At 34.9% G+C, this 23,774-nt stretch overlaps 3 protein-coding genes across 3 annotated transcripts; 2 read left to right on the top strand and 1 right to left on the bottom strand.

Annotated features, from left to right (window-relative positions):
- The first annotated feature begins 6 nt into the window (after positions 1-6).
- On the top strand, positions 7-4,993 carry LOC120256785 (eukaryotic translation initiation factor 3 subunit H-like). The gene is made up of 12 exons (XM_039264453.1): positions 7-14; positions 105-184; positions 318-434; positions 516-619; positions 2,330-2,396; positions 2,938-3,071; positions 3,146-3,194; positions 3,294-3,365; positions 3,473-3,574; positions 3,661-3,728; positions 4,393-4,545; positions 4,671-4,993. Exons 2-12 carry the CDS (start codon positions 107-109, stop codon positions 4,726-4,728), a joined length of 1,002 nt encoding a protein of 333 aa, XP_039120387.1. The 5' UTR covers positions 7-14; positions 105-106; the 3' UTR covers positions 4,729-4,993.
- Positions 4,994-14,905: 9,912 nt separating this feature from the next.
- Positions 14,906-15,505, bottom strand: LOC120256778. Its single transcript, XM_039264443.1, has one exon. The coding sequence runs from the start codon at positions 15,503-15,505 to the stop codon at positions 14,906-14,908; it is 600 nt and encodes a 199-aa protein (XP_039120377.1).
- A 2,956-nt stretch (positions 15,506-18,461) lies between these two features.
- On the top strand, positions 18,462-23,774 carry LOC120256781 (inositol transporter 1-like). The gene is made up of 6 exons (XM_039264449.1): positions 18,462-18,709; positions 19,539-19,609; positions 19,736-20,071; positions 21,850-21,957; positions 22,048-22,233; positions 22,928-23,774. The coding sequence occupies exons 1-6, from the start codon at positions 18,574-18,576 to the stop codon at positions 23,576-23,578; spliced, it is 1,488 nt and encodes a 495-aa protein (XP_039120383.1). The 5' UTR covers positions 18,462-18,573; the 3' UTR covers positions 23,579-23,774.

Raw genomic sequence — 23,774 nt, 5'->3', positions numbered from 1 at the left:
TCTCATGGCGAACAGTGAGAAAATCCTCTAAAGTTTCTTGGGCTCGATCCGTTTGCTTCGAATTCTGTTAATTTTTTTTTTCTCTGATTGGTATTGGTGTGCAGCAATGGCGCGTTCTTTCCTTCAGGCTGTGGCATCCGAGGAAGTCACCCCGCCTCTTCGTGTCATTCAGATGGAGGGCTTGGTAATTGATTCAATTTACATATGTTTCTCGCCGAGAATTTTTTGATTATATGTCAATTCTCTTTGCAAATTTGATCTTTCCAGAATTGATGAAAAATTATTAGGGTTTTAATTGTTTGAATGGCAATCTGCAGGCTGTTTTGAAGATAATAAAGCACTGCAAGGAGTTCTCACCTTCCTTGGTGACAGGACAACTTCTTGGTTTAGATGTTGGTAGTGTTCTTGAAGTTACTAACTGTTTTCCCTTTCCGGTATGATGTTTTATGGATTTATTATGTATGAATATCAATGTTTTGTGTGTGTGTGTTTGTACTAACAATGTGAAGTTATAGATTAGAGAAGATGATGAGGAAATTGAAGCAGATGGGGCTAATTATCAGCTTGAAATGATGCGCTGCCTACGAGAAGTCAATGTTGACAATAACACTGTCGGATGGTATGCCTTTTCCTACCTTTTAGTATTTATTCTTATTGAGGGAACCCTCTTTCAGCCACTTGCTTGATAGTGTTATTGAATTGGACAAATTCACGATTTTATCTGTATTAATGCTTCTAATATGTCTTATTGGTCTTATGGGTACATTGCTTGTGGCTCTAGTGAAGGTGCCCTCTTGTTTTTTTTTAAATAATTAAAAGTTTGATTTTTTTTACTGGGAGTGACTTTTGAACGTTTATTATCCACTGAATACAGTGGGGGAGTTAATATGTCTGCAAAACAAGGGTTAGTTACTCATTTGCTTTCCCTTTCTTTCCCAAAATTAGCATCATAGTTCTGGATGTCTGCTATGGCATTCATATTCTAAACGCTTTTATTTTTTTGTTTGAGTTTGGGTCTTGGATGAAAATTATATTCTGGTGTACAAAATCATGTGTGTGTCACTGTGGTGAGAACAAGTCCTTATTCTTCCTATCATTCTATAAGCATGTGGGCATTAGAATAGGCTTGTTAGCCTTGTTTGTGGATAAGAATCATAATATTTTCCGCATCAGACTAAGTGGTACCAATTATTTTCATATCTTTTGAATACCAGACAATACCTTCATGGAGCCTGTAGAACTGTTGAAATCTGTTTTTTCATGTTAGAATCCCTTCATGGTACTGTGATTCCAATAGATAATATTGTAGTATTAAGGCCAAATGTGCTTGCTGAAAGGTAAAATAATGCATGTGTTTTAAGAAATGCAATGAGAGTGAATAATTGGTTTAAGGGTTGTTTCTTTCCTTTTTGAGAATGTCAACATGAACCTATCAGTTGACTTTTGACTTCTTATCATTTGTGATGTTGAATCTGTGAGCAAAATAGCGTAGACACCATTTGAGTTTTATCAATTAACCAAAACTTCCTTAAAGTTTTTGCTCGCTCTGTTGCTCATTCTTTGAACTTAAGGAGAAAATTTTATGCTTATTACCTATTAAGATTAATGATTGAAAAATAATATATTGACCCAATAAAGATGGTGGATGCTGCATCAATATTATCATTCTAGTTACATAATTCATAAAGGAATGCTACATAAAACATTATGAAAGCAACAGACAAACCAAAGCACTTGCACTCTCATTAATTGGGCTTTTCTCTCTATGTTGATAATCTGTATTGTTCATTCCAATAAAGAGACTGTTAGGTATCCCACGATAATGATGGGAAAATGAAATTTGTTGTAGAAACTAATTTTGAAATGGCCTATCCTGGAATAAAATGATTGTTTCTGTGTTCTACTTCTGCAAGGTCAATGTATAACACCATATGCCTGAGGGCTATCTTTGATGCTAGACTGGAGATCCTTTAGTTCTGCATTATGATTGTTCTGGTAAAAGCTACTCATATTTCATAATATGGTTATGTACAGTTATTATTGTGATTTAGTTTGATCTACTTGTCAAAATCTTTTTCAGTGAGATAAATGGTATTAAAATCAATCTTAGTTGTGTGTAATTATTAACGCTTAAGGGACACTAAGGTTATGGCCATAGAGTCTAATATACACTCTGATCAAGTTATTGTTAATTCAATTGAAAATAGGTAGCTTTTCCCACCTCGTGTTGACTTAAATTAATTTAGTTTACGAAGTTGTAGCTATTTATGTCATTTGTACACTGCTTCTGGCACATTTTCTCTGATGCTTTCATGAAAAATATTTTCAGGTACCAGTCTACTTTAATGGGTTTGTATCAGACTGTGGAGCTTATTGAGACGTTTATGAATTACCAGGTACCGGAAAAGGACAGTTTTATAGTTGATTCATGTCAATAGACTTGCTATCAGTTGGAAAGGAAAGTGCAACCGCTGGCATGATTTTGCATTGATTAGCTTCCATTGATTCCATTTCTTTCCACATGATGTGTATCTTCTATCTTGTCCATGTATTTACAATTATGAAATGCATTTGCTTCAGTATCACTTATCCTGAATAGTCTTTTTGTTTAGGTGATTAACTGACATAATTGAAATTCACCTTTTTTGAATTTCGAAGAAGTTAGCTGTCCTTCCTGTAGAAAATAAATAATTCTTCATTCTCATCCATCACACACACCTACATCCATGTCATGTCAAAAGATAGTTTGTTCAGGATGACATGGAGAATCCTTAAAAATATGTTGTTATTAGCTTGGTGATGTATGTTGTTGTACTTGATGCGGTGTCTTTATTTTTTGCCCCTTATATAAATAAATATTGTCCACTATGTATTGAATCTGTTGACATGTTAGTTTTTATTTGTTTATTTATTTATTTAGTTTTGCAAATTATGCAGGAGAACATAAGGCGATGTGTATGCATTATTTATGATCCATCAAAGTCCAATCAAGGAGTTTTAGCGCTTAAAGCGTTGAAGTTATCAGATTCTTTTATGGAACTCTATCGAAACAATGAGTTTAATGGGGAAAAGTATGATTTACTTAATACGAATCAGTACTACTGACCATGATTATGAATTGCTTTCTGATGTTAAATCTTTTTAGGTTGAGGGAGAAGAAGTTGACTTGGGTGGATATCTTTGAAGAAATACCAGTATGGTTTTCTACTTTCACAATGCCTTCTTATGTTACTTTATTGCGTTTTACTCTTTATGAGCTAATTCTTCATCTGCTGTTACTCTTTCCTACACAGATTAAAGTTTCTAATTCTGCACTTATCAGTGCATTCATGACGGAGCTGGAACCTGATTCCCCCGTTGAACAGGTTTTACTGTTTTTGCACTATATCGATGTTTATGTGGTTTCCTCATTGATTTCCAATGACTAGACATTATTCCGCATTCCTCTTGACATGTGAATGTTTTCTGGCAGTGTGATTTTGATCGTCTACAATTGTCTACTTCTTCGTTCATGGAGAGGAATTTGGAATTTATGATTGAATGCATGGAAGATCTTTCTGCTGAGCAAAACAAGGTTCCAGTTTTTCTCTTTGTGCCCTTATTTAGTTTTAAGTTGTAACAAGCTTATAGAAATGTTTGTAATTATTTTTTCCTTTCCAGTTTCATTATTATTATCGGAATGTGTCACGGCAACAAGCACAGCAGCAAACATGGCTTCAAAAGCGAAGGTAGTATTTGGCTGTTATGTTAATTTTGTGAATATTCATAGTTGTAATATAGTATTGCCTTTTGGAATTTGGAGTATGGAAGTGTTGTCAATGATCACTGTGTCTCTGTTCCCGGGTGATACCAAATTAACTTGACATGTCTGGGTTATCTTGTATCGGTTCTTTTGGCTTACCTCAGCCATTCAGCAACCAGTTATCTATTTCTTCTTGTTTATATTTCACACATTGTGCAGTTTGTGTTGCTATAAATATTTAGTCTTCTGCGCATCTAATCACACATGCAGTGATATAAATTATATAATACGAGCACTTTTATGGTCAAATGTGGAGTTTCAGTGGAAGTGTGACGGGAGCTTGTGGCTATGTATTGACTTAAGAGTTTGCAGTATCGGATGCAAAATGAGCTGTTTAAATGCTTTGGTTTCTTAGAGGCTGTTTTCTACTACTCATCTAGTTACAGCTATTTGATAGACTTTTTGTTAATCAAGGCAAATTGCTTCGTGCGCACCTAACAAAAACACTAGACTCTTCATACTTGGGAACTTGGTTAACAATCAGGAAAATCATTATATGCAAGCATGGCTTCGGTTATTTGTATAATTGAAATGTTTTATTGGCTTAAAGTTTTGAATTGCTTGCTCATAATACCATTTTTTATTTGTAGAACTGAGAATATGGCAAGGAAAGCTGCTGGAGAAGAGCTGTTGCCTGAGGAGGACCCATCAAGCCCCATTTTTAAGCCAATACCTGAACCATCACGCCTGGATAGCTATCTTATAAACAATCAAATTGCCAACTATTGCAATCAAATTAATGGGTATAAAGTCTTTTACGCTTGTTCTTTGCATACTTTGAACTAGCCAATATTTAACAAACGTTGAGTATATTGTTACTTATTAGTAATTTGGAGTCTTATACTCAAAATTTATTTTAATTTTGCAGGGTTGCTGGTCAGAATTTCAGCAGACTATATCTGATGAAGGCATTGCATGAGAATTGAGTGAAAGGGAACCTGTCCTTTTTGTGATTTACTGCAAATTTTGGAATTTAGAAAACGAAAAACCTCTAGATCATCTCATATTAGTGCTTTTTTTGTTTTTAAGGTTTTGAGTTATGTATTTGTTTCAAAATTCTATTTTTGTTTGAACAATTGAGAAGAGAGCTTGGACCTGAACTGGAATGACATTTAGAATGAGTGATTTGGTTGTTTTAGGGTATTTTGTTTAATAATAAGGGGGAACACGTGGTGTTTGTTTAGATTAGAACTAATTGGCATTTCTTTGATGTTTCTGAAATCCTCGTGCAAAATGGTATACTTCTAAAATGAGATATTCTGCTAACCTTAAAATCAAGGGGGGCAAGTGAAAAATCAGGCTTGTGGGGGATATTAATTATATATATATGCTATACGTTATGGAGACGAGCTCCTGTTTAAAAGTTAGGTAGAAGATGAAGGGGACGGATTTGCGTATTTTGAAGATATTGTATATAGAAAAAGGGGGAACGCTCGCAGTTATTGGATGATAATCTAACGATGTGGCTGGGACATCCCTAGGTTTATATATATGCTATATGTTAGGGGTGCGAAATATTAATTATATATATATATGGTATACGTGATGAAGGGGACGGATTTACGGATTTTGAAAGATATTGTATATAGAAAAAGGGGGAACGCTCGCAGTTATTGGATGATGATCTAACAATGTGGCTGGGACATCCCTAGGTTTATTTTTATATATATATATGTTATATTTTATTTTATTAATGTTTATATAGAAATTGAACAAAACACCATAGGTTTATTTAATTAACAAATAACTAATAATTAAATGAACATTAGTGTTGGGTTAATGGGTCTTCAACATACATAATGGATATTAGTATTCAGTATTGGGCTTTTAACATGGCAATTACTCATATTAGTAAATGTGTTTCTCAATTATTAAGTATTTTAATGAGATTTTTAACAAATATTTTTATTAATTTTTATTTTAAATAATAATATATTAATTTATACAAAATTAATTGGGATCCAGGAATCCCTCCCTGCGGGGACGGGATAAAAAAAATCCCCGCACTTGGATTCGAGGCCAGGGATAGGTTTATAAATTTAAGGTTAGTGCCGGGAATATATACTCTGGTAAATCTCTGCCCCGAATAAGGTGGTTTTTGAAAAGTGGGAGCATACTGATAAAAAGGATGAATTGCATAAAAAAATAAATAATAAATAATAATAATAATAATAATAATAATAAATAAAAAAATTTATTTAAATGTCAGTTTATAATTTAGTTTATAAAAAATAGGGTCAAATAATAATTTTTTTTTTTAAAAAAAATCTACTAAAAATATAATGTTTCAATATTATAAGTAAAAACCAAAAACTAAAACATAGCTTTTTTAAAAAAATATATATTACATAGAGTAATTTATAAAACATCAATAGATAAGATAGTAAATTTTTGTAAATATTTTTTTAAATTATTATGCTTTAGACTATAGGTATTAATTTGTAAAAATTATTATGCCTATAAAACAAATTATGTAAAATTTAATAAAAAATCAAAATGAATATTTTTTATTTATTATTCTTCAATATATAAATAGATTTATTTATTTTATTTATTGTTTTTTTGGAAGAAAGTTTTGTCGGCTATAAAATGAAGGTAAAATTACCTGAACAATCCTTATATTTTTTTCAAACTTACTCTTTTTGTCGAATACTTCAAATTGTAACATTTTTGTCCCTCTATTACTTTTAAATGAGCAATGTTAGTCCCCATAAACTCTAAGGACTAACATGGTTCACTTAAAAATAATAGAGGGACTAAAAGGTTACAATTTGAAGTAAAGGACTAAAAGGGTAAGTTTGAAAAAATAAAGGGATTAGATAGAGAATTATACCTAAAATGAACTGCTCTGAGGGAGACGATGTCAGTACCATCCTCCTCCTCTGCCAGAGAAGAAGATTCATTTTCTTTCCCAGTCTTCATTATTTTAAGGTTTCGCTATACTAACTATAACGTATTGTTTTCAATGAAGATAAAGAGTGTCATTTTTTGGATTTGTAAGGATTATTATTGTCGGAATTAGTTTTGGTCACTGAACTTTAAAAAATTCTATTTTAGTGACTAAAATTTAGTTTCGCTTCCAATCAAGTCATTAGGGACAACACCGTTAACGACGTCTTGACATGGCAAGCGATGTCACATGTTTTTTGCCATGTCACTAAAGTTCAGTGACCTAAATAGAATTTTTTAAAGTTCAATGACCAAAATAGGAATAACTCTATAGTTTAGTGACTATTTGTGTAATTTATCCTTGATTTTTTATTCAGGTTTTTGTTGTAACTGCAGATTCAATTTTCCTTGTAAAGATGTATTTGTAAATGTATGGAACAATATTTACATTTAATAAATCAATTGTTGAATGTTCAAAAATGACATTCACAAAACACAATCATACAAACAGAGTTTTGGTGAAATAGTTACTTGTATTGATAACTAAACATAATTATATTCAAATCCCAAGTTGATGCACAAAATTGACAGACATTAGGGATGTCAACGAGTCGGGTCGAGTGCGGGTTTTGCCATACCCGCACCCGAACCCACTACCCCGCCCCCATACCCGAATCCGAACCAAAAACCGAACCTGACGGGTTTTCAAAACCCAAACCCACACCCGCACCCTACGGGTAATCGGGCACCCGCGGATATATCCGCCCGGCCTTGACCCTATTTAAAAACATTTAAAATAAAATTAAAATACCAAATAAAAATTAGAAATATTAATAAAAATCATAGTTTTTTTTTTTTTTTTTGAATGAACACCATAGAGTAGGAATTAAAAATATATATTCAAAGCAACACAAAACAGACAAATTCAACACCATAGAGTAGGAGTTTAAAAAAACCCTAACAAAAAAATTAAATATATATAATTGGGTATATTTGTTAATTGAATTTCGGGTTTGGGTTTGGGTCGAGTATCAGGATTCCCATACCCACACCCGCACCCGCTTTGCATTAGTTGGGTATTACCCGAACCCGACCCAAAACCCGGTTAAACCAGGTTTTACCCGTCAAACTCGGGTCGGGTCAGGTGTAGATATAATTGCCATCGATCCCTAGTAGACATGTCCATCCATCAACTTAACAAAAACCCAGGTTCATATGTAATAGTTTGTTAAAGCCAAACAAAAACACTTGACAAGTCTAATTAAAAAACTAAGCCTACTGAAGACTTCCACAGCATGTGCAACATCCCCAATAACAATCCTTCTGTTAATGTGCACTCTTGGAGAGTAATTTCTTTGCATTTCTATCAGATTGACACACTTTCCGTTTTCTTTGGGCCATACTTCCAACTTGTGGAAAGTCACTCATATACCTAGAAGGCACTTGTCTCCCTTGTTGCCTACATGCATTTTCAAAACTAGCTCCAAATGCAAAACTTTGTTGTGTGTTTGTAGCTTGAGAAGAATCCTGCACAACAATTCAAAATAACATGAACCATCATCGTAGAAAAGCATTGTGTTTATAACCTGAGTAAGACGAAAACATTTATCTTGATTTACAACAAAAAAGAAACAAGGTGTTCTACTAAAAATTGGTCCAATTACTCTTGATTCAACCACACAAATAGTCACTAGACTATAGAGTTATTCCTATTTTGGTCACTAAACTTTAAGAAATTCTATTTAGGTTATTGAACTTCAGTGATGTGGCAAAAAGCATGTGACATGGCTTGCCATGTCAAGACGTCGTTAACGGCATTCTTCCCTAGTGACTTGACTGGAAGCAAAACTAAAGTTTAGTGACCCAAATAGAATTTTTAAAGTTTAATTACCAAAACATAAATAGCCCTATAGTTTAGTGACTATTTGTGTGGTTTACCCAAAAAAAAAAAACCAATCCCCAATGGCCAAATGGCGGTTGGAGAGGTCTTGAGGGACTATTAAATAAGATTAATACTATGCATATAATAATAATAATAATAATTAATTATTATTATTATTATTGTTGTTGTTGTTGTTGTTGTTGTTGTTGTTGTAGTTATGCTTATTCTCCATAAATCACTGAAACCTCTTCATTTTACTCTTACACCCTTGAACTAACCCTCGTCATTTTCAAACATTTCCAATTGGAGCTCTCTCTAACGCCTACTTCATATTATAACACCGAAGATATACATGTATACATGAAAATTCTGGGCTACTTTCTTCTATGTGTACCTAAATATGTACTTATTTCCTTTTGAGCACCGGATTTCAATTTGTATCGATTTGAGCACCTCAATTTGATTTCCTTTCAACGGAAGGGCATTGAGATGATTCCGGTGAGGGATCGCTGATGTGTACACCGGAATGCAGCTGTGGATTTCATTTTACCATATTAGATGAAGATGTAGCTTCACCAACTAGGTGACTTATCCTACTAGTGGCCCTATTTGCCACGAAGGATGCCACATCAGCTTTCCCTCTCCCTCTCCTTCTTTCCCCTTCCTATCCCATCAACTTTGCCCTAGAGAACGCCAGCCATTCGCCTCCCCCTTTGCTGCTTTGCCCTTTCCACCTTTGCTTGCCAACCATCCCTTGGGATCCTCATCTTTGCCCTAGAGAACGAGAGCCATCCCTCTGCTATCACTCGCTTTGCCCCTCCTTTACCCTATATCAGAGACCTAGAGGACGCTAGCTAGCCCTCGGCCATCTCTTGATGAAATCCTCTTCCGAATTGCTAAAGATTTGGGAGGAGATCGAATAGTTCAAATGTTACCTGAATTTATTTTTTGAGTACATTATATTTGGATCATTTTTGTATAGAAATCCATGAAGTGAATTAGTTGCTTCATCTTTATTGTTATTTTTGTATAGAAACTACAGGTTATTTGCTTTTCAAATTGTTTGCAAATTTTTTTTTTGTTGCTATTAATGAAATTTAATTTTGTGTTAATTGGATGGATGATACATCATAAACTTTTGTTATGTTGGTATTTCAATTTAATTGATGTGTTGTATATATAATAATCAGTATTAACTGAATTGAGTCAGCAGTTGTTTAATGAACAATGAATTTAACATGATATTCAAGCCATTTATATCAATACCAAGTTAGTATTTCCTGCAGCTTTTGAACAATTACCATTTATAACAATAAGCATTTGTTTTATAAACAAATTACCCAGAGACCTCGATATAAAAATTTTGGGATCAAAATTTGCATTTTTCATTCATACTATGTAGGTATTCTTGGAAACAAAATTATATATGTTTACAATATCATAATGGCAGTAGCATGTCAATAGAAAATAAGCATATCTATTAGCAGTAGCTTTACATTGTCAAAATTTCACTAATATGTCAAAACAAGCAATAAGATTATCTGGGTGCTCTTCAGTTAGTATTTCTCATAGCTAGTGCAAACCATCCAACACCAGGGGGAACCCATTCTTTTTTCTTTTTCATTGCAGGCCCCTCTTTACTCTGATCCTCCACTTTTTTTTGTTTATTCTGGGTCTCAACATAGGAGATCTTGAGGTTACATGAGCATTCTTGCTTGTTTCTCTATTGGTTCTAGGTTCCACAGGATTTGTCACAACATGTTGCTCAGCACTTGGGATGGCAGCAACTGTGTTATTTTTCTTTCCTCCTCTGGTCTCAATTTTTTGCTCCTCATTGGCCTCCTTTCAGTCCACTTATCATCTAATTTAAAAAATACTCTTAAACCATGAAAGTTTTTCCCTCAAGCATTATTATTAATGATATAAATATAGTCTGAAAAGAGTACACCATTTTGAATTATAAAAGTTGGCACTTAAACATCATAAAAGTAGCCACTTAAGCAGGACCCCCACTTAATCATTAGAATTATATTTGTTGAAGAAGCTGAATGCAAATCATCAACAATCACCATTCAACACTACAAAAACCATAGCCTTTAAAAGAAAAACAAATCAATCAATGTACACAAACACATTTACACAAGCACCACTGATCCTAACATTGATATAAAATTCTAATTTCATGGAAAATTGGCAATGTACTTACGATAAGTTGGAGAACCTAACTCCGGGGGCCTTATCGCCCAATCGATGACTATGATGTAGTCAATAAGCGCAAATGGAGGCTGGTATATGGCCGAGGGTTGGCGCTGCTTCTCTAGGCCTCTGATCTAGGGCAAAGGAAGGGCAAAGCGAGTAATGGCTAGTATTCTCTAGGGCAAAGCTGACATGAAAAGAAGGAGAGGCTGATGTGGCATCTTCTGTGGCAAACAGGTCCGCCACTTAGATAAGTCACCTAGCTTGCGAAGCCATATCTTCATCAAACGTGAAAAAATGAAATCCACGGCTACATTCCGGTGGACACATCAGCAAGTCCTCACCGAAATCATCTTATTGCCCTCCCATTGAAAGGAAATCAAACTGAGGTGCTCAAATTGATACAAAATTAAATCCAGTGCTCTAAAGGAAATAAGTACATACTTAGGTATGCACAGAAGAAAATAACCTTGAAAATTCCTAAAGTATAAAATAATATACATTACAAATCAACAACATTTATGCTCTATTAAATTACAGATATTTCTTTATGGGTTAAAACAATCTATACGGATGTGGTATAACTATCTCAGTGAATATCTTATAAAAGAATGATACCAAAATAATAATATATGTCAATGTTTATTTATTAGAAGTTTGACAGTTTTGTTGTGATAGCAGTATATGTAGTTGATTTAAATCTTGTAGGTACCCCTCATGAAATTGCAATTGCAACATCATATTTGAGAAAAGAATTTGAAATGAAGGATTTGGGAAAGACAAGATTTTGTCTTGGTATACAAATTGAGTACTTACATTCTGGAATATTTATCCATCAGTTAACCTATAAAAAAATGTGCTGAAGAGATTTGATATGGAGAAGGCTTAGTACTCCAATGGTTGTCCAGGCACATGATGTTTCAAAAGATCCATTTCATCCACCTGAAGAAGAAAAGATCATTCTTAGTAAAGATACTCCGTACATAAGTGCAATTGACGCATTAATGTAAATTAAAAATAATACAAACCAGATATAGCTTTTGCAATAAAACTTCTAGCAAGATACAGCTTTGCACTAACACGAAGACACTGGAAATAAGTAAAAGATATATTACGTTATTTACGAGAAACTATAGATTTGTGTTTATTTTATCCACAAGAATCTTCATCCAATCTCACAGGCTTCGTTGATGATATCTATCTGATCCTCACAAAGGGCAATCTCAGATTGGATACATATTCTCTTACATCTACTTCATTAAATCATGTTGAAATCCTAGTTCTCCATGAATCAAATCGCATGCAAGTGCCAGTGGTTGCAATCTATGATCGGACATATACAGTTGTCATGCAAATTACCATATGTTACAACAATACTACAGTAATTTATGAAGATAACATTGCTTATATTTCTCAGATACAAGGAGGTTACATTAAAAGTGATAAACTAAAGCATATATCACTAAAATTTTTCTACACCTATGACCTCTAGAAAGAAGGCATCATAGAAGTTCAAAAGATTCAATCTAATGAAAATCAAGCTAATATGTTCACAAAATCACTTCCTAAGTACATTCACCAAAGACTTATACATAAAATTGGGATGAGAAGACTCAAGGTTGTAAGTACTCCCAAAATAAATTAAAAGTTATTTTAAGGGAAGATTGTACTCTTTTTGTCCTTTGCTACAGTTTTTATCCCAATGGGTTTTTCTAAGGCAAGGTTTTTAATGAGACAATAATCCTCAAATATACCAAGGATAATGTACTCTTTTTTCTTGACTAGGTTTTTATCTTACTGGGTTTTTTCTAGCAAGGTTTTAATGAGGCATATGATCCTTTGGTCATAAGCATCCAAGGAGGAGTGTTATGAATACTATAAAAAATAATGGATGGCTAGTGTAGGAATCGACGTCATTGCAGCCGTCAACACTGTTACGATTCAACATACCCATGTATTTTGGGCCGTTGGATTGAATTAATCTTAACCGTTCATTCATCTCTTGAATGCCTATAAATACCCCCTTTATGTTGTAAATGAGATATGAAAGAGTTAGAGAAGAGGGAGGAAAAAGAATAGGTGAAGTATAATCCTGGGTGTTTGATATTTACTCTTCCTCTTTATTCTTATTCTTTATAATTACAGTATAATCATGGAAATATATATATATATATTGAGGATGAATTATTAGTTACATATACAATAATGTGACCATTATTAAATTTTCACCATATTAGCATTATGTGAGACATATATCACATCTAAAAACCAGCACATTAAGTGTAATTGAGGATCAAAATACACCTTATTGGATTTCTAACAACAAGTGATTTGCAACTTGAGTTACATTCAAAAGGGGAGGATTTGATGATAGCCATCCTCTCTCTAATAGCAAGCAATTATTCTTGGTCAATCTCGTTAACATTGTACGTAAATTTTGTATGTTTGATAGTCCATAAATGCTTTTTAAATACATGTAGAATTAAATTTTAATTATATATACAAATTTATAAAGAACCAAATAATAGATTTTTGTAAATATTATATATATATATATATATATTAAATTATATGTAGTAATTTATAGAAAACAAGAGCTATGACTTCTCTTTTGGATTTCTTAAACCATATCTAATAATTTTATTTATATTTGTCATTGTGGGAGCATATCTCTTATCTCTCCTATTCTATGTGTGTGAGTATATGCAAAGGGATGGAGCCAAGGGAGCCATGGCCCCCCTTCACCCACCCATGGCTCCAGTATTGTTTGATGGTAATATTATTGTTAATGTAATTACCAACTCAAATAGTAGAAATTTAACATTCTAGATTGAAAGTGAGTTTTTTCATTATACCTTTCAAGTTCAATAAACTCTTTCAAATATCAATGGTTTAAAAATTTTAAAAATAAAAAAATTTCAATCTTTTCTTTGCACACATATTTTTTATATTAAAATATATTTATCAAAATATTTTGGTTGGAGATAAAAAAAACATTTGAGATTAAACTTTTTTCCAAATAGTATGTTGGAGAAAAAAAATATATTTATTTTAAATAATTAAGTTTGATTTAATTAATACTAATAAAAATCAAGTATTTATAAATTTAAAACTTTTTTTAATAATAACAATATTTATTATTAAACAATTTTAATATTTATATTAAAATATTACTATGATATATTTAGCACTTATTAGGTAAAAGATATTTTAATAAAAAATAATTAGTAATATAAGATTTCCAGCTAACCAGATATGGTAATGTTACATACCAATGACATTACTGTCCTATTAACCAAATCAAAATTGTATATGTTTCTATTAACATGAATTAGAAATCGCATTCCTAGTCTTCTATTTCCAATGGTAATATATAAGATTCTATGAACTAAATGACCTTAGAAATTAAAACATCTTCCCTTTCCAAGTTATAAAGGGCTAATAAGTAATAGCTATCTCAATTTGCTTTCATTAGTAGCTTGGATTAGTTTCTTATTAACTATCTTTTCAACCATCCTAACTGTTTTTTTATTAAGCCAAACATGGTGTTTGGAAGATCAATTCAATGTTTGAGCGATTTTGTTGTTTAACACATTAAATTTGTAAATGCATTAGCAAAAAGAAAAGAAAAGAAAAAACAATTAAATATGGGTTGAAATGTTCAGCACTTCAACTTTTGGATTAGGCATATCAGACATTATTCTAAGATTGAATTTTTTTTAACAAAAGGAACAGACAAAAAAAAAATCAATTGGTAAGCATTAAATATTGAAAAAAAAATAATCATTGGATAAGCATCCAATCATCACCCAAAAATTGGAGAATGACTTGGGGTTAATTTAATTAAAACTAGATCTCACCCGACAATTTTTTTTTTTTTATTAAAAGTGGATAAACCACTGATTTATTAAAAGAGAAGAAACAGTACAAAGAAGATAAGACCCTCACCAGAAGTGAGGGGGTACAAGTGTGAGAAAGTAAAGAGCAAAGAAAAGAGAGAAGATAAAGGTCTAATCAGGCGGAAGGCACCGTCTAGCGTCTCAAGCCTGACTAGAAGAACAGGTGGGTCGACTATTCCTGGGAGACGTTACGATCCAGCTCGCCTGCAGAGTTAGAGGCCCTTGCGCTGAAGAAATCTAGAGAACGCTTGATTTTTGAGAAGCTTCAGTAAGAGATTGTTGATGTCTATCTGCAACTGTCGGGAACCAAGAAAGAAGCATATTAACAGTTTTAAAGATAGTGCTTAACTGAGGCAACGCAAGAAGTTGAAAGATACGAGAATTCCTTTCAAGCCAAATGTTCCACAAGATTGCACGGGAGACAAGGTCCCAGAGAGGTTGAGATTGAGGAGCGAGGGACGGGATCCAGGAAGTCCATAAGTAGGGAATGGATTGTGGGAGGGAAGATGAGTCTAAGGAGTGATAGAAGAATGCCCAGATGCGTTTAGAAAATTCACAGTCAATGAAGAGGTGTTGGAGCGTCTCTGAGGAATTGTGACAGAGGACACAGGTATCAGTGGAGTGTTGAAAATTGCAACCCTTCTTGAAGATGTTGGATAAAGTGAGGATTTTGTCTTCGCCAGCCAGCCAGGATAAGAGAGTGATTTTGCTGGGGCAACGGATCTTCCAGAAAAGTGGGTATAAGGGGCTGCGAGTTCCACCATCAATGAGAAATTTATAAAAAGATTTAACAGTGAAGGTGCCACATTTTTCTAAGGGTCCAAGTGTAGGTATCATTTTGCGCAAGAGAACAGACCGGGATAATATCTAGGATAGGAGATAACATGTCCGGGTGTGGCGGTCAGGGAAAAATTTGCTCGATGTTGGTAAGGAGCTGGGAAAATCGCCTAATGGTAATCCAAGGATCAGTGCAATCATTGAAGAGGTCAGGCCAGCGATCTTTAAGTAGGATTCCATCATGCCAGCGGTCAAACCAAAGAGAGGTGTTGGAGCCATTTTTGATCAATTTCGAGATACAAGAACGAAAGGAGAGGAGGTTAGAAGTCACACCTGCCCAAAAGAAAGATTTATTCCTAGGTGGGATATGAAATAAGATTCCGTTTGTATCTTTGAGATTGTAGTTAGCATGAATGATTTTGGCCCAACCACCAGTAGGATTGCTAGATAATTTCCACCACCACTTACTTAGTAAAGCAATGTTGAAGGTTTGGATGATGAGAATACCCCAACCACCCATGTCTTTTGGTCTAGTGATCCTGTTCCAGGCAATTAATCTGATTCCCTTAGGGCCTAGATCAGGGCCTCTCCAAAGGAAATCTCTCCGAATTTTATCAATTTCCTTGATCACCCAAGCAGGGAGCTTAAAAACCGACATCCAGTAAACAGGCATGGAGGAGAGGACAGAGTTGATAAGAGTCAAGCGACCACCAAGAGATAAATAACTAGCTTTCCAAGTGGTGAGCCTGGAACGAACCATACCAATGAGTTTCTCCCAGTCAAGTCTTCTAGGTCGACGACCACAGAGAGGGACTCCTAAGTAAGTGATAGGGAGACTGCTACGGGAGCAATTAAGGATTCTAGCAGAGGTGTAATGAGGTTGAAAGCCATAGTTGGAAGAATATAGGCAGCTCTTGTGAAAATTTATGGATAAGCCAGAAGACCCCTCATAGAGATACAAAATTAGTTTGATTATATGAAGGTCTTCATGTCCTCCAGTGGAGAAGATTAGGAGGTCGTCTGCATATTGGAAGTGACAGATACTATCAGAAGAGTTAAGGGGAACGCCGATTAAGACTTTGGAGTTTAGAGCGTGAAAGAACATAGCGCTTAAAACATCAGTGGCTAGGGCGAAAAGCAGTGGAGAAAGAGGATCACCTTGTCTCAAGCCCCTTTTGCAACGAAAGTAGCCCTGGGAAGTTCCATTGATAAGGAACTGCGCCTTAGCGGAACAGAGGATGGAATTGACCCAGGAAAGCCATTTAGGGCCGAAGCCTCTTGCGGCAAGAATTTCAAACAGAAAGTTCCAGTCAAGGGAGTCAAAAGCTTTTGCAAAGTCTACTTTGAAAATGTGACCCAGAGGTTTTCTTTTTTGAAGGTTAAAAATAACTTCTTGGGCGCCAACAATGTTCTCAGCGATACATCTGCCCTTGATAAATCCAGATTGTGAATCATCAACCAGCAAATTGATTACCGAACTTAAACGGTTGGCAAGGATTTTGGAGATGATTTTACAAGTGGAGTTGATAAGACTGATGGGACGAAAGTCCGATACAGTGCAGGGCGTGTTGTTTTTAGCAATAAGGGCAATATGAATCCAGTTAATACGCTCAAGGTTAATGGTTCCCTCATAAAAGTCCTCGCAAAGTTTGACAATTGAGGGTTGGAGGATGGTCCAATGTTTTTGAAAGAAAAATATAGGGAAGCCGTCTGGACCAGGAGATTTATCGGGGTGAAGGCCAAAGACGGCAAGTTTGATCTCGTCAGTAGAGAAAGGTAATTCAAGTTGGGATAGATCAATTCTGTCCTTGTAGCCGAAGAGGTAGTGCCAGTCAAGGAGAAATCTGTTTGACAAGGCAGTACCGAAAACAGAGCGGTAGTGATCAGAGAAGATTCTTCCAATTTGATCATTACCCGTGATCCAACGGTTGTCCTGAAGAATACAAGGGATTAGATTTTTATTTCTCCTACCATTAGCAACCTGGTAGAAGAATTTGGTATTGGAGTCTCCTTCTTTAAGCCAGATAATTCTTGATCGTTGTTTCCAGTAAATTTCTTCCTGATTTAAAATATTATATAATTCAGAATGAATTTGGGAAAGACGACTAGACTCTTCGTCAAAAAGAGGTCTAGATTCACCAATGATATCAATGGAGTGAAGTTCAGCCAGAAGATTACATTTAAGGATCTTAGGAGCATGAAAAGTGTTTTTGGACCAAGAACGGAGTTTAGATTTAAGTTGAGTCAATTTTTTGGATATGACAAACACACCGCAGCCAACCGGGTTTAGTTCTTGCCACCAATCATGAATAAGGTTGAACATCAGTTATTTTCACGTAATTAAAATATACCAACATTTAAAAATTCATTTAAACAAACAAAATATTTTCTAAAATAAGACAACTCTAATTAATTGTAAATCCAAACAAACCTAAACAAACATATTCTCGGTGATTTTTATTGAACACTCAAGTGAAAGTGGACGTCCACAACTCTCATAGAACTATTGCATGTGATCAAAATGCATGTACGGCTTCATTTGTTTCTCTTGAACTAACGGTCATTAGTATGCCACGTGTAACCCTAATACACCTCTAAGAAAATCAGGCCCTACCAAACGCAACCTCTGCCACAAAAACCGGTTCAGGTGGCACTGTGGCAGACACTTCGCGAATACTCACCAAAGAGGGGGCATCTCTATCCACCATTGATTCACCTCAAGATCAGTATTGAGAGTGATGAACGGTGGATGAATCCATGATAGACACATGATGACGTCATTATTGTACAACACTAGTCAAATCAGAACATTACACGTAGCAAGAATAAACAAAATTATCCTCATCCGCTTTTGTCCAAATGCATTTACTTACAAAACAAAAGAAAAGGACAAGAAAAACCAGTTGTCACAATCTCAACCACTGAAGTGCCTCGAGATCAGTTTTATCAAAGTTAATTATAAGATAGTAAAAATTTTGTTATTTTTTTTTTAATTCAGTTAAAAAAACATAATAAAAATGGAAAGAGTGCTCTGCAGGACTCCTCCATCCAATCTCTTGTTGTCTTTTTTTCCCCCAATTTGAATCAGTGAATCCCTACTTCTCTTTGGATCGATCTCGCCGGAGGAGATGACGATTGAGTCGCTGCCGGGGAGCTCGTCGTCGTTGGGGCCGAAGAGAAGCATGTCGTACTTCAGCAACGTCTATGTTCTAGGCCTCACCATCACTGCTGGGATTGGGGGACTGCTTTTTGGCTATGATACTGGTATCATTTGCTCTGACTTGATCTTTATTTCTAGTGAGGTTTCCGCACTTGATGGGAAGTAATCTTGTTTCTTTCTTAAAATGTTGTTTTTTTTTAATGCAAGTTGTTTGTTTTTTCGAAGTATTTCGTACTTGTTAGCTGATTATATAGTTTTGAACTGTTTTTCCCCAGTGGCTCATTTGTTTTGTGGTCTAATTATCATAAAATAATTCCCTTGTGGGGTAAATTTCAAGTTAAATGTTGGTTTTTTTCATGACAAAGTTGTTTTTTTTTCCTAGGATGTTACTTTTATCTTGCATTTGTGTACTGATTATTATGGAGGTATGAAGTGCTTTATTTTATTTACTTTTCTTTTTATTTAAATTAATTCTTGATGGCTGAGTCGTTGTCAGTGGATTCTGGTTTTTATGTGTGAAACAACACCAAGTGTTGGTTGCGGAACTGTTGAGACCCCATATCAGTTTGACTCCATTAGTTTTTAGTGATTTCTGTAGTCCATCTTGTTCCCACAATGAAGCAATTTGTTAGAAATGTGTTTATTGGAAGATGAACATTTTGAGTAAAAGGTGTCTATCACCTTGTATTTTTATAATGCAGTCCACTGGCTGGTAATAGGTCATTACATTGCACACCTTTTTTTGTTGACCATGGCCATCAATTTTTATTGAATTGTTTGTGATTGATATTAATGATTTAGACATTTTTCTGACTGGGAAGATAGGCATAACTGTTGTTCATGTTGTTGGAAATACCTGCACTAACGATATTCTTCTTTCAAAATTTGGAAGTGAAAGATGTTACTAATGAATGCTCACTTCCTATGTGCCAGGTGTTATATCTGGTGCCCTTCTTTACATCAAAGATGAGTTTGAGTTGGTTGCTCAGAGTAATTTCTTACAGGTATAAAAGTCATCTGCACTCTTCCAAAATCAGTGGTGGTTGCGCATTTTCATTTACTCGTTATGATAGTGAACAATTCATTGTGAACAATTGACAGTCGAAGTTCTGATTTTCTATGATTGCCAGGAAACAATTGTTAGTATGGCTTTAGTAGGAGCCATGATTGGAGCTGCAGGAGGCGGGTGGGTAAATGATGCTTATGGACGCAAGAGAGCCACCCTCATTGCTGATGTGGTTTTCACTATTGGATCTCTTGTCATGTGTGCTGCACCAGATCCATATGTTCTAATATTTGGAAGGTTGTTGGTAGGTCTCGGTGTCGGCATGGCATCTGTCACAGCCCCAGTGTATATTGCAGAAGCATCTCCTTCAGAAATCAGGGGAGGTTTGGTTAGCACAAATGTGCTCATGATCACCAGTGGACAATTCTTGTCATACCTTGTAAATCTGGCTTTCACAGAGGTCATATTCATTTACTTAATCTTGTGAATACTCTCTGCTCTTATGATTCCCTTTTCAATTGCCTGCTTTGCTCTTTTCTTCTTTGAGTTGGAGTGCATAAGCTTCAGGGTAATACATATGCTCAAAAACTAATATTTATTGGCGTTCATAAGCTTTCAAGTTAAATTCATTGTTAGATTTGTTGCATTAAGAGTTCAATTATGTGGAAGTTCTCGTTGATTCTATCTCACACATAATCTTACTTCATTCCTTATTACTGAAAAACCCTTATTACTCGTATACCAGTAATGTCATATACTTGAACTTTCGTCAGGGTGAACTGGATCTAGTGAAAGTTCATCAGATTTAGTTCATGAGCTTATGCACAAATGCATATTAGATGAAAATCTTGCAACATAAGATGTTTGGGTTAGCTTTGCTGTTTGACACAATAAAGGACACTTGGCTATTGTCTTAGGCCAGCTTCAAAGTTTTGGTAAAGCAATCCTAATTGGAATATGTCTTAATGATGGGTATACTTTCACAACAACAAGATTTTTCATTTTTAGGTGCATTAGTGTATGTGGTTAGTAGATTGCCATTTTGGTTTCTTTTTACTTAATTAAACAGCACATAGTAATGCATCCTTCCTTTTGAAGGTTGTCCTCCCATCAGAGCTCCAATCATTGATAGAATAGCCTTTCTTGTCCTTTTATTGTGATAGTGCCATGTAATTCCTGTTAGCCTTTGCACTATGCTTTGCATTTCTTCTTCAATATAAAATTTGACATTTTTGACGTGCAGCCCAAATTTTGTTTACTGTGCCACTTGGATATTTGTCGCTTTTGTTACTGGATATGTTGTTTGCTACTTTACATATTGTCTGTGTAATATTTTCTATTTTCCTTCTGTCGTTGGTCATCTTTCATGTTGCACTACTTTGGTAGGCTTTCTTTATGCTTGGTCTAAAATTCATATTTATTGTTTCTTGTATGCGCTGAACTCCAATTTTTGTACATGTTATGTTCCATTTTATTCAGTTCTCTGTAAACAGTTAATGAAAATGTTGCAACCAAGGCAGGCGCTGAGTTGTTCCTATGGATTTTGGTAAACTTTCATTTGCTCATTTATTGAGGCCAACGAACAATTTCACATAATAGATTACACTTAATTTCTCCATGTTCCTCATGGTATATGTTTTAATTGTGTTTTTTCTGTTTTTAGTTTTGAAATAGTTGTTTGTTTCTTCTACAAGTTACGTCGGGTTTTGTGACTCTTAATTTATGTCTGCAATTATGCTATTTTGAATACTATTAATCATGTTAATATAATATATTACTCACAGTTTTGGCATGTCATGATGCCCTTTAATTCCAATGCAATATATTTTAATATTTTTCTATATTGCTCATTAAACCATAGATGTAAATTCTGACTTTGCTGTTTATGGGTTCTGATTTAGACTGTCATGCTGACCTAAATAGTAATGTTGAAAACTATTAATATTATAGATGGGGACTGGCAAATTCATGTTATTTGAAGATGTAAACTGCTCTTGGTTACATTTTTCAAATAGCTACTTAACTTTCTATTAATACTTGTTGATTAGTTTGCCAAATGGTTATCTTGGCACAGAAAGAATATATAGAACTTAGCTGCTGAACATAATTTACATTTTAGATCAAGATGACAGTTGCTTAACAAAATCAGAATTTTTTGTTATTAACCTCCACATTTCGTTGTTATACCTTTGTTGCTGTGCAAATGTAACTGAAAATTAATTCTCCCGGTATAAAAAGGTGAATGGAACATGGCGCTGGATGCTTGGGGTTGCTGCTGTGCCTGCCATCCTACAGTTTTTTCTAATGCTTCTGCTGCCTGAATCACCCCGATGGCTGTATATGAAGGTCAATGACTTACATCTCTCAGAATATAATTTTAACGCTTCAGGTCTTCAATAAATATGTTCCTGAATCCCGATGTCGCGTGTGATGCAGAATGAGAAAGAACAAGCTGTTTCAGTGCTTTCAAAAATATATGATCCAGATCGTTTGGAGGAGGAGAAAGTTTTGCTCTCTGTTGCTTCAGATGAAAATATTGAGTCTAAGGATTCTGCCAAATACTTGGATGTTTTCAAATCCAAAGAAATGAGGCTAGCATTTTTTGCTGGAGCTGGCCTTCAGGTAAAAAGTTGCAGTCTTTTCATATATATATATTTATATATGTTTTCTTAATTTCCATTTTTGTTCCATAATGATATAATTCTGAACAGCGATATCATGAAGCATTCTTTTTGTTTGATTATCTCTGCATGTATGGTAAGATTGAAAAGTCAAAGGGAAGGTTTTGGTACAAACCATTTAATTCCTGAGCCTTGTCTCTTGTGTCTCATACTTTTAATTTAGGTTGATCAGCTTTTCTGGGAGACTTAAAATATTCTAACACAAAAATGTTTGATCCCAAGAGATTTGATGCATTCCATCCAAAGGTAACATTTCTCGATTTAAGGTTAAGTTGGATGTTTAGGGACCGGAATAAGCATATGACTATGACCGATGTCTTATACAATCAATTTGTAAGAAACAAAAGATGCTGTTTCCTTATTTTTATCTGATATAAAATAGAGCAACATAAAAAATGTTTAGCTTCAAAACTTCATTTTTCAGCCCTTTGAACGAGTATAACTGAATTACATACAACCTAGCTGCTGCACCTTTCTGGTTATACATGCATTGTAGAAATCTCCCCTAATTCGGGTTTGAAAGTTCTGAAATAACTGAAATTGGTACTCCAAAATGGAGATAAGAAGGGCTTTTAGTTGTCTGCACATATACATCTTTTGACCAAACTTACTGACCATAATCTGATTCCATGCAGGCATTTCAGCAATTCACAGGCATTAACACAGTAATGTACTACAGTCCAACAATAGTTCAGATGGCTGGCTTCTCTTCTAACCAGCTAGCTCTGCTCCTCTCCCTAATAGTTGCAGGCATGAATGCTGCCGGGACCATTGTGGGTATCTACCTGATCGACCGATGTGGCAGACGCCGTTTGGCACTGACCAGCTTACTTGGAGTTATACTCTCTCTCTTCATACTATCTGGTGCATTCTTTTTGCAGTCATCTAGTGTGAGTGTTGGTACAAACATCGGCTGGTTTGCAGTGCTGGGTTTAGCTCTCTACATTGCCTCCTTTGCGCCAGGAATGGGTCCTGTTCCATGGGCTGTGAACTCAGAGATTTACCCAGAAGCATACCGTGGAGTATGCGGTGGTATGTCTGCCACAGTGAACTGGGTCTGCAACCTGATCGTGGCACAAACATTCCTTTCTGTTGTGGCATTAGTGGGAACTGCTGCAACTTTTCTAACGATTGCAGGCATTGCCATTGTTGCATTTGGGTTTGTCACAGCCTTTGTGCCTGAAACTAAAGGCCTGAGTTTTGATCAAGTGGAGAGGCTATGGAAGGATAAGGCATGGGGAACTGGAGACAGCCAGGAAAGACTCCTTTCAGAGACTGAGCCTTGAGAGATCTGTTTGTAAGCAGGTTATTTCTGTATGTATAATGAGTAGGCTAAATAACTTATTTTCTGTTTCACGTCTGGTGGCATTCTTTAGTTAATAAATTTTGCCATCCAAATTGTTCAGTTCTTTTTCCTTGTAGGAACTTGACTTGAACTCTGTGTACCTGGGTTTTGATATGCAGTGAAAATTGTTTTGAACA

This window comes from Dioscorea cayenensis, unplaced genomic scaffold, assembly GCF_009730915.1.
Source record: "Dioscorea cayenensis subsp. rotundata cultivar TDr96_F1 unplaced genomic scaffold, TDr96_F1_v2_PseudoChromosome.rev07_lg8_w22 25.fasta BLBR01001640.1, whole genome shotgun sequence".
In the NCBI taxonomy this organism is placed as follows: Eukaryota; Viridiplantae; Streptophyta; class Magnoliopsida; order Dioscoreales; family Dioscoreaceae; genus Dioscorea; species Dioscorea cayenensis.
This window is presented reverse-complemented; position numbering and strand designations above follow the sequence as displayed.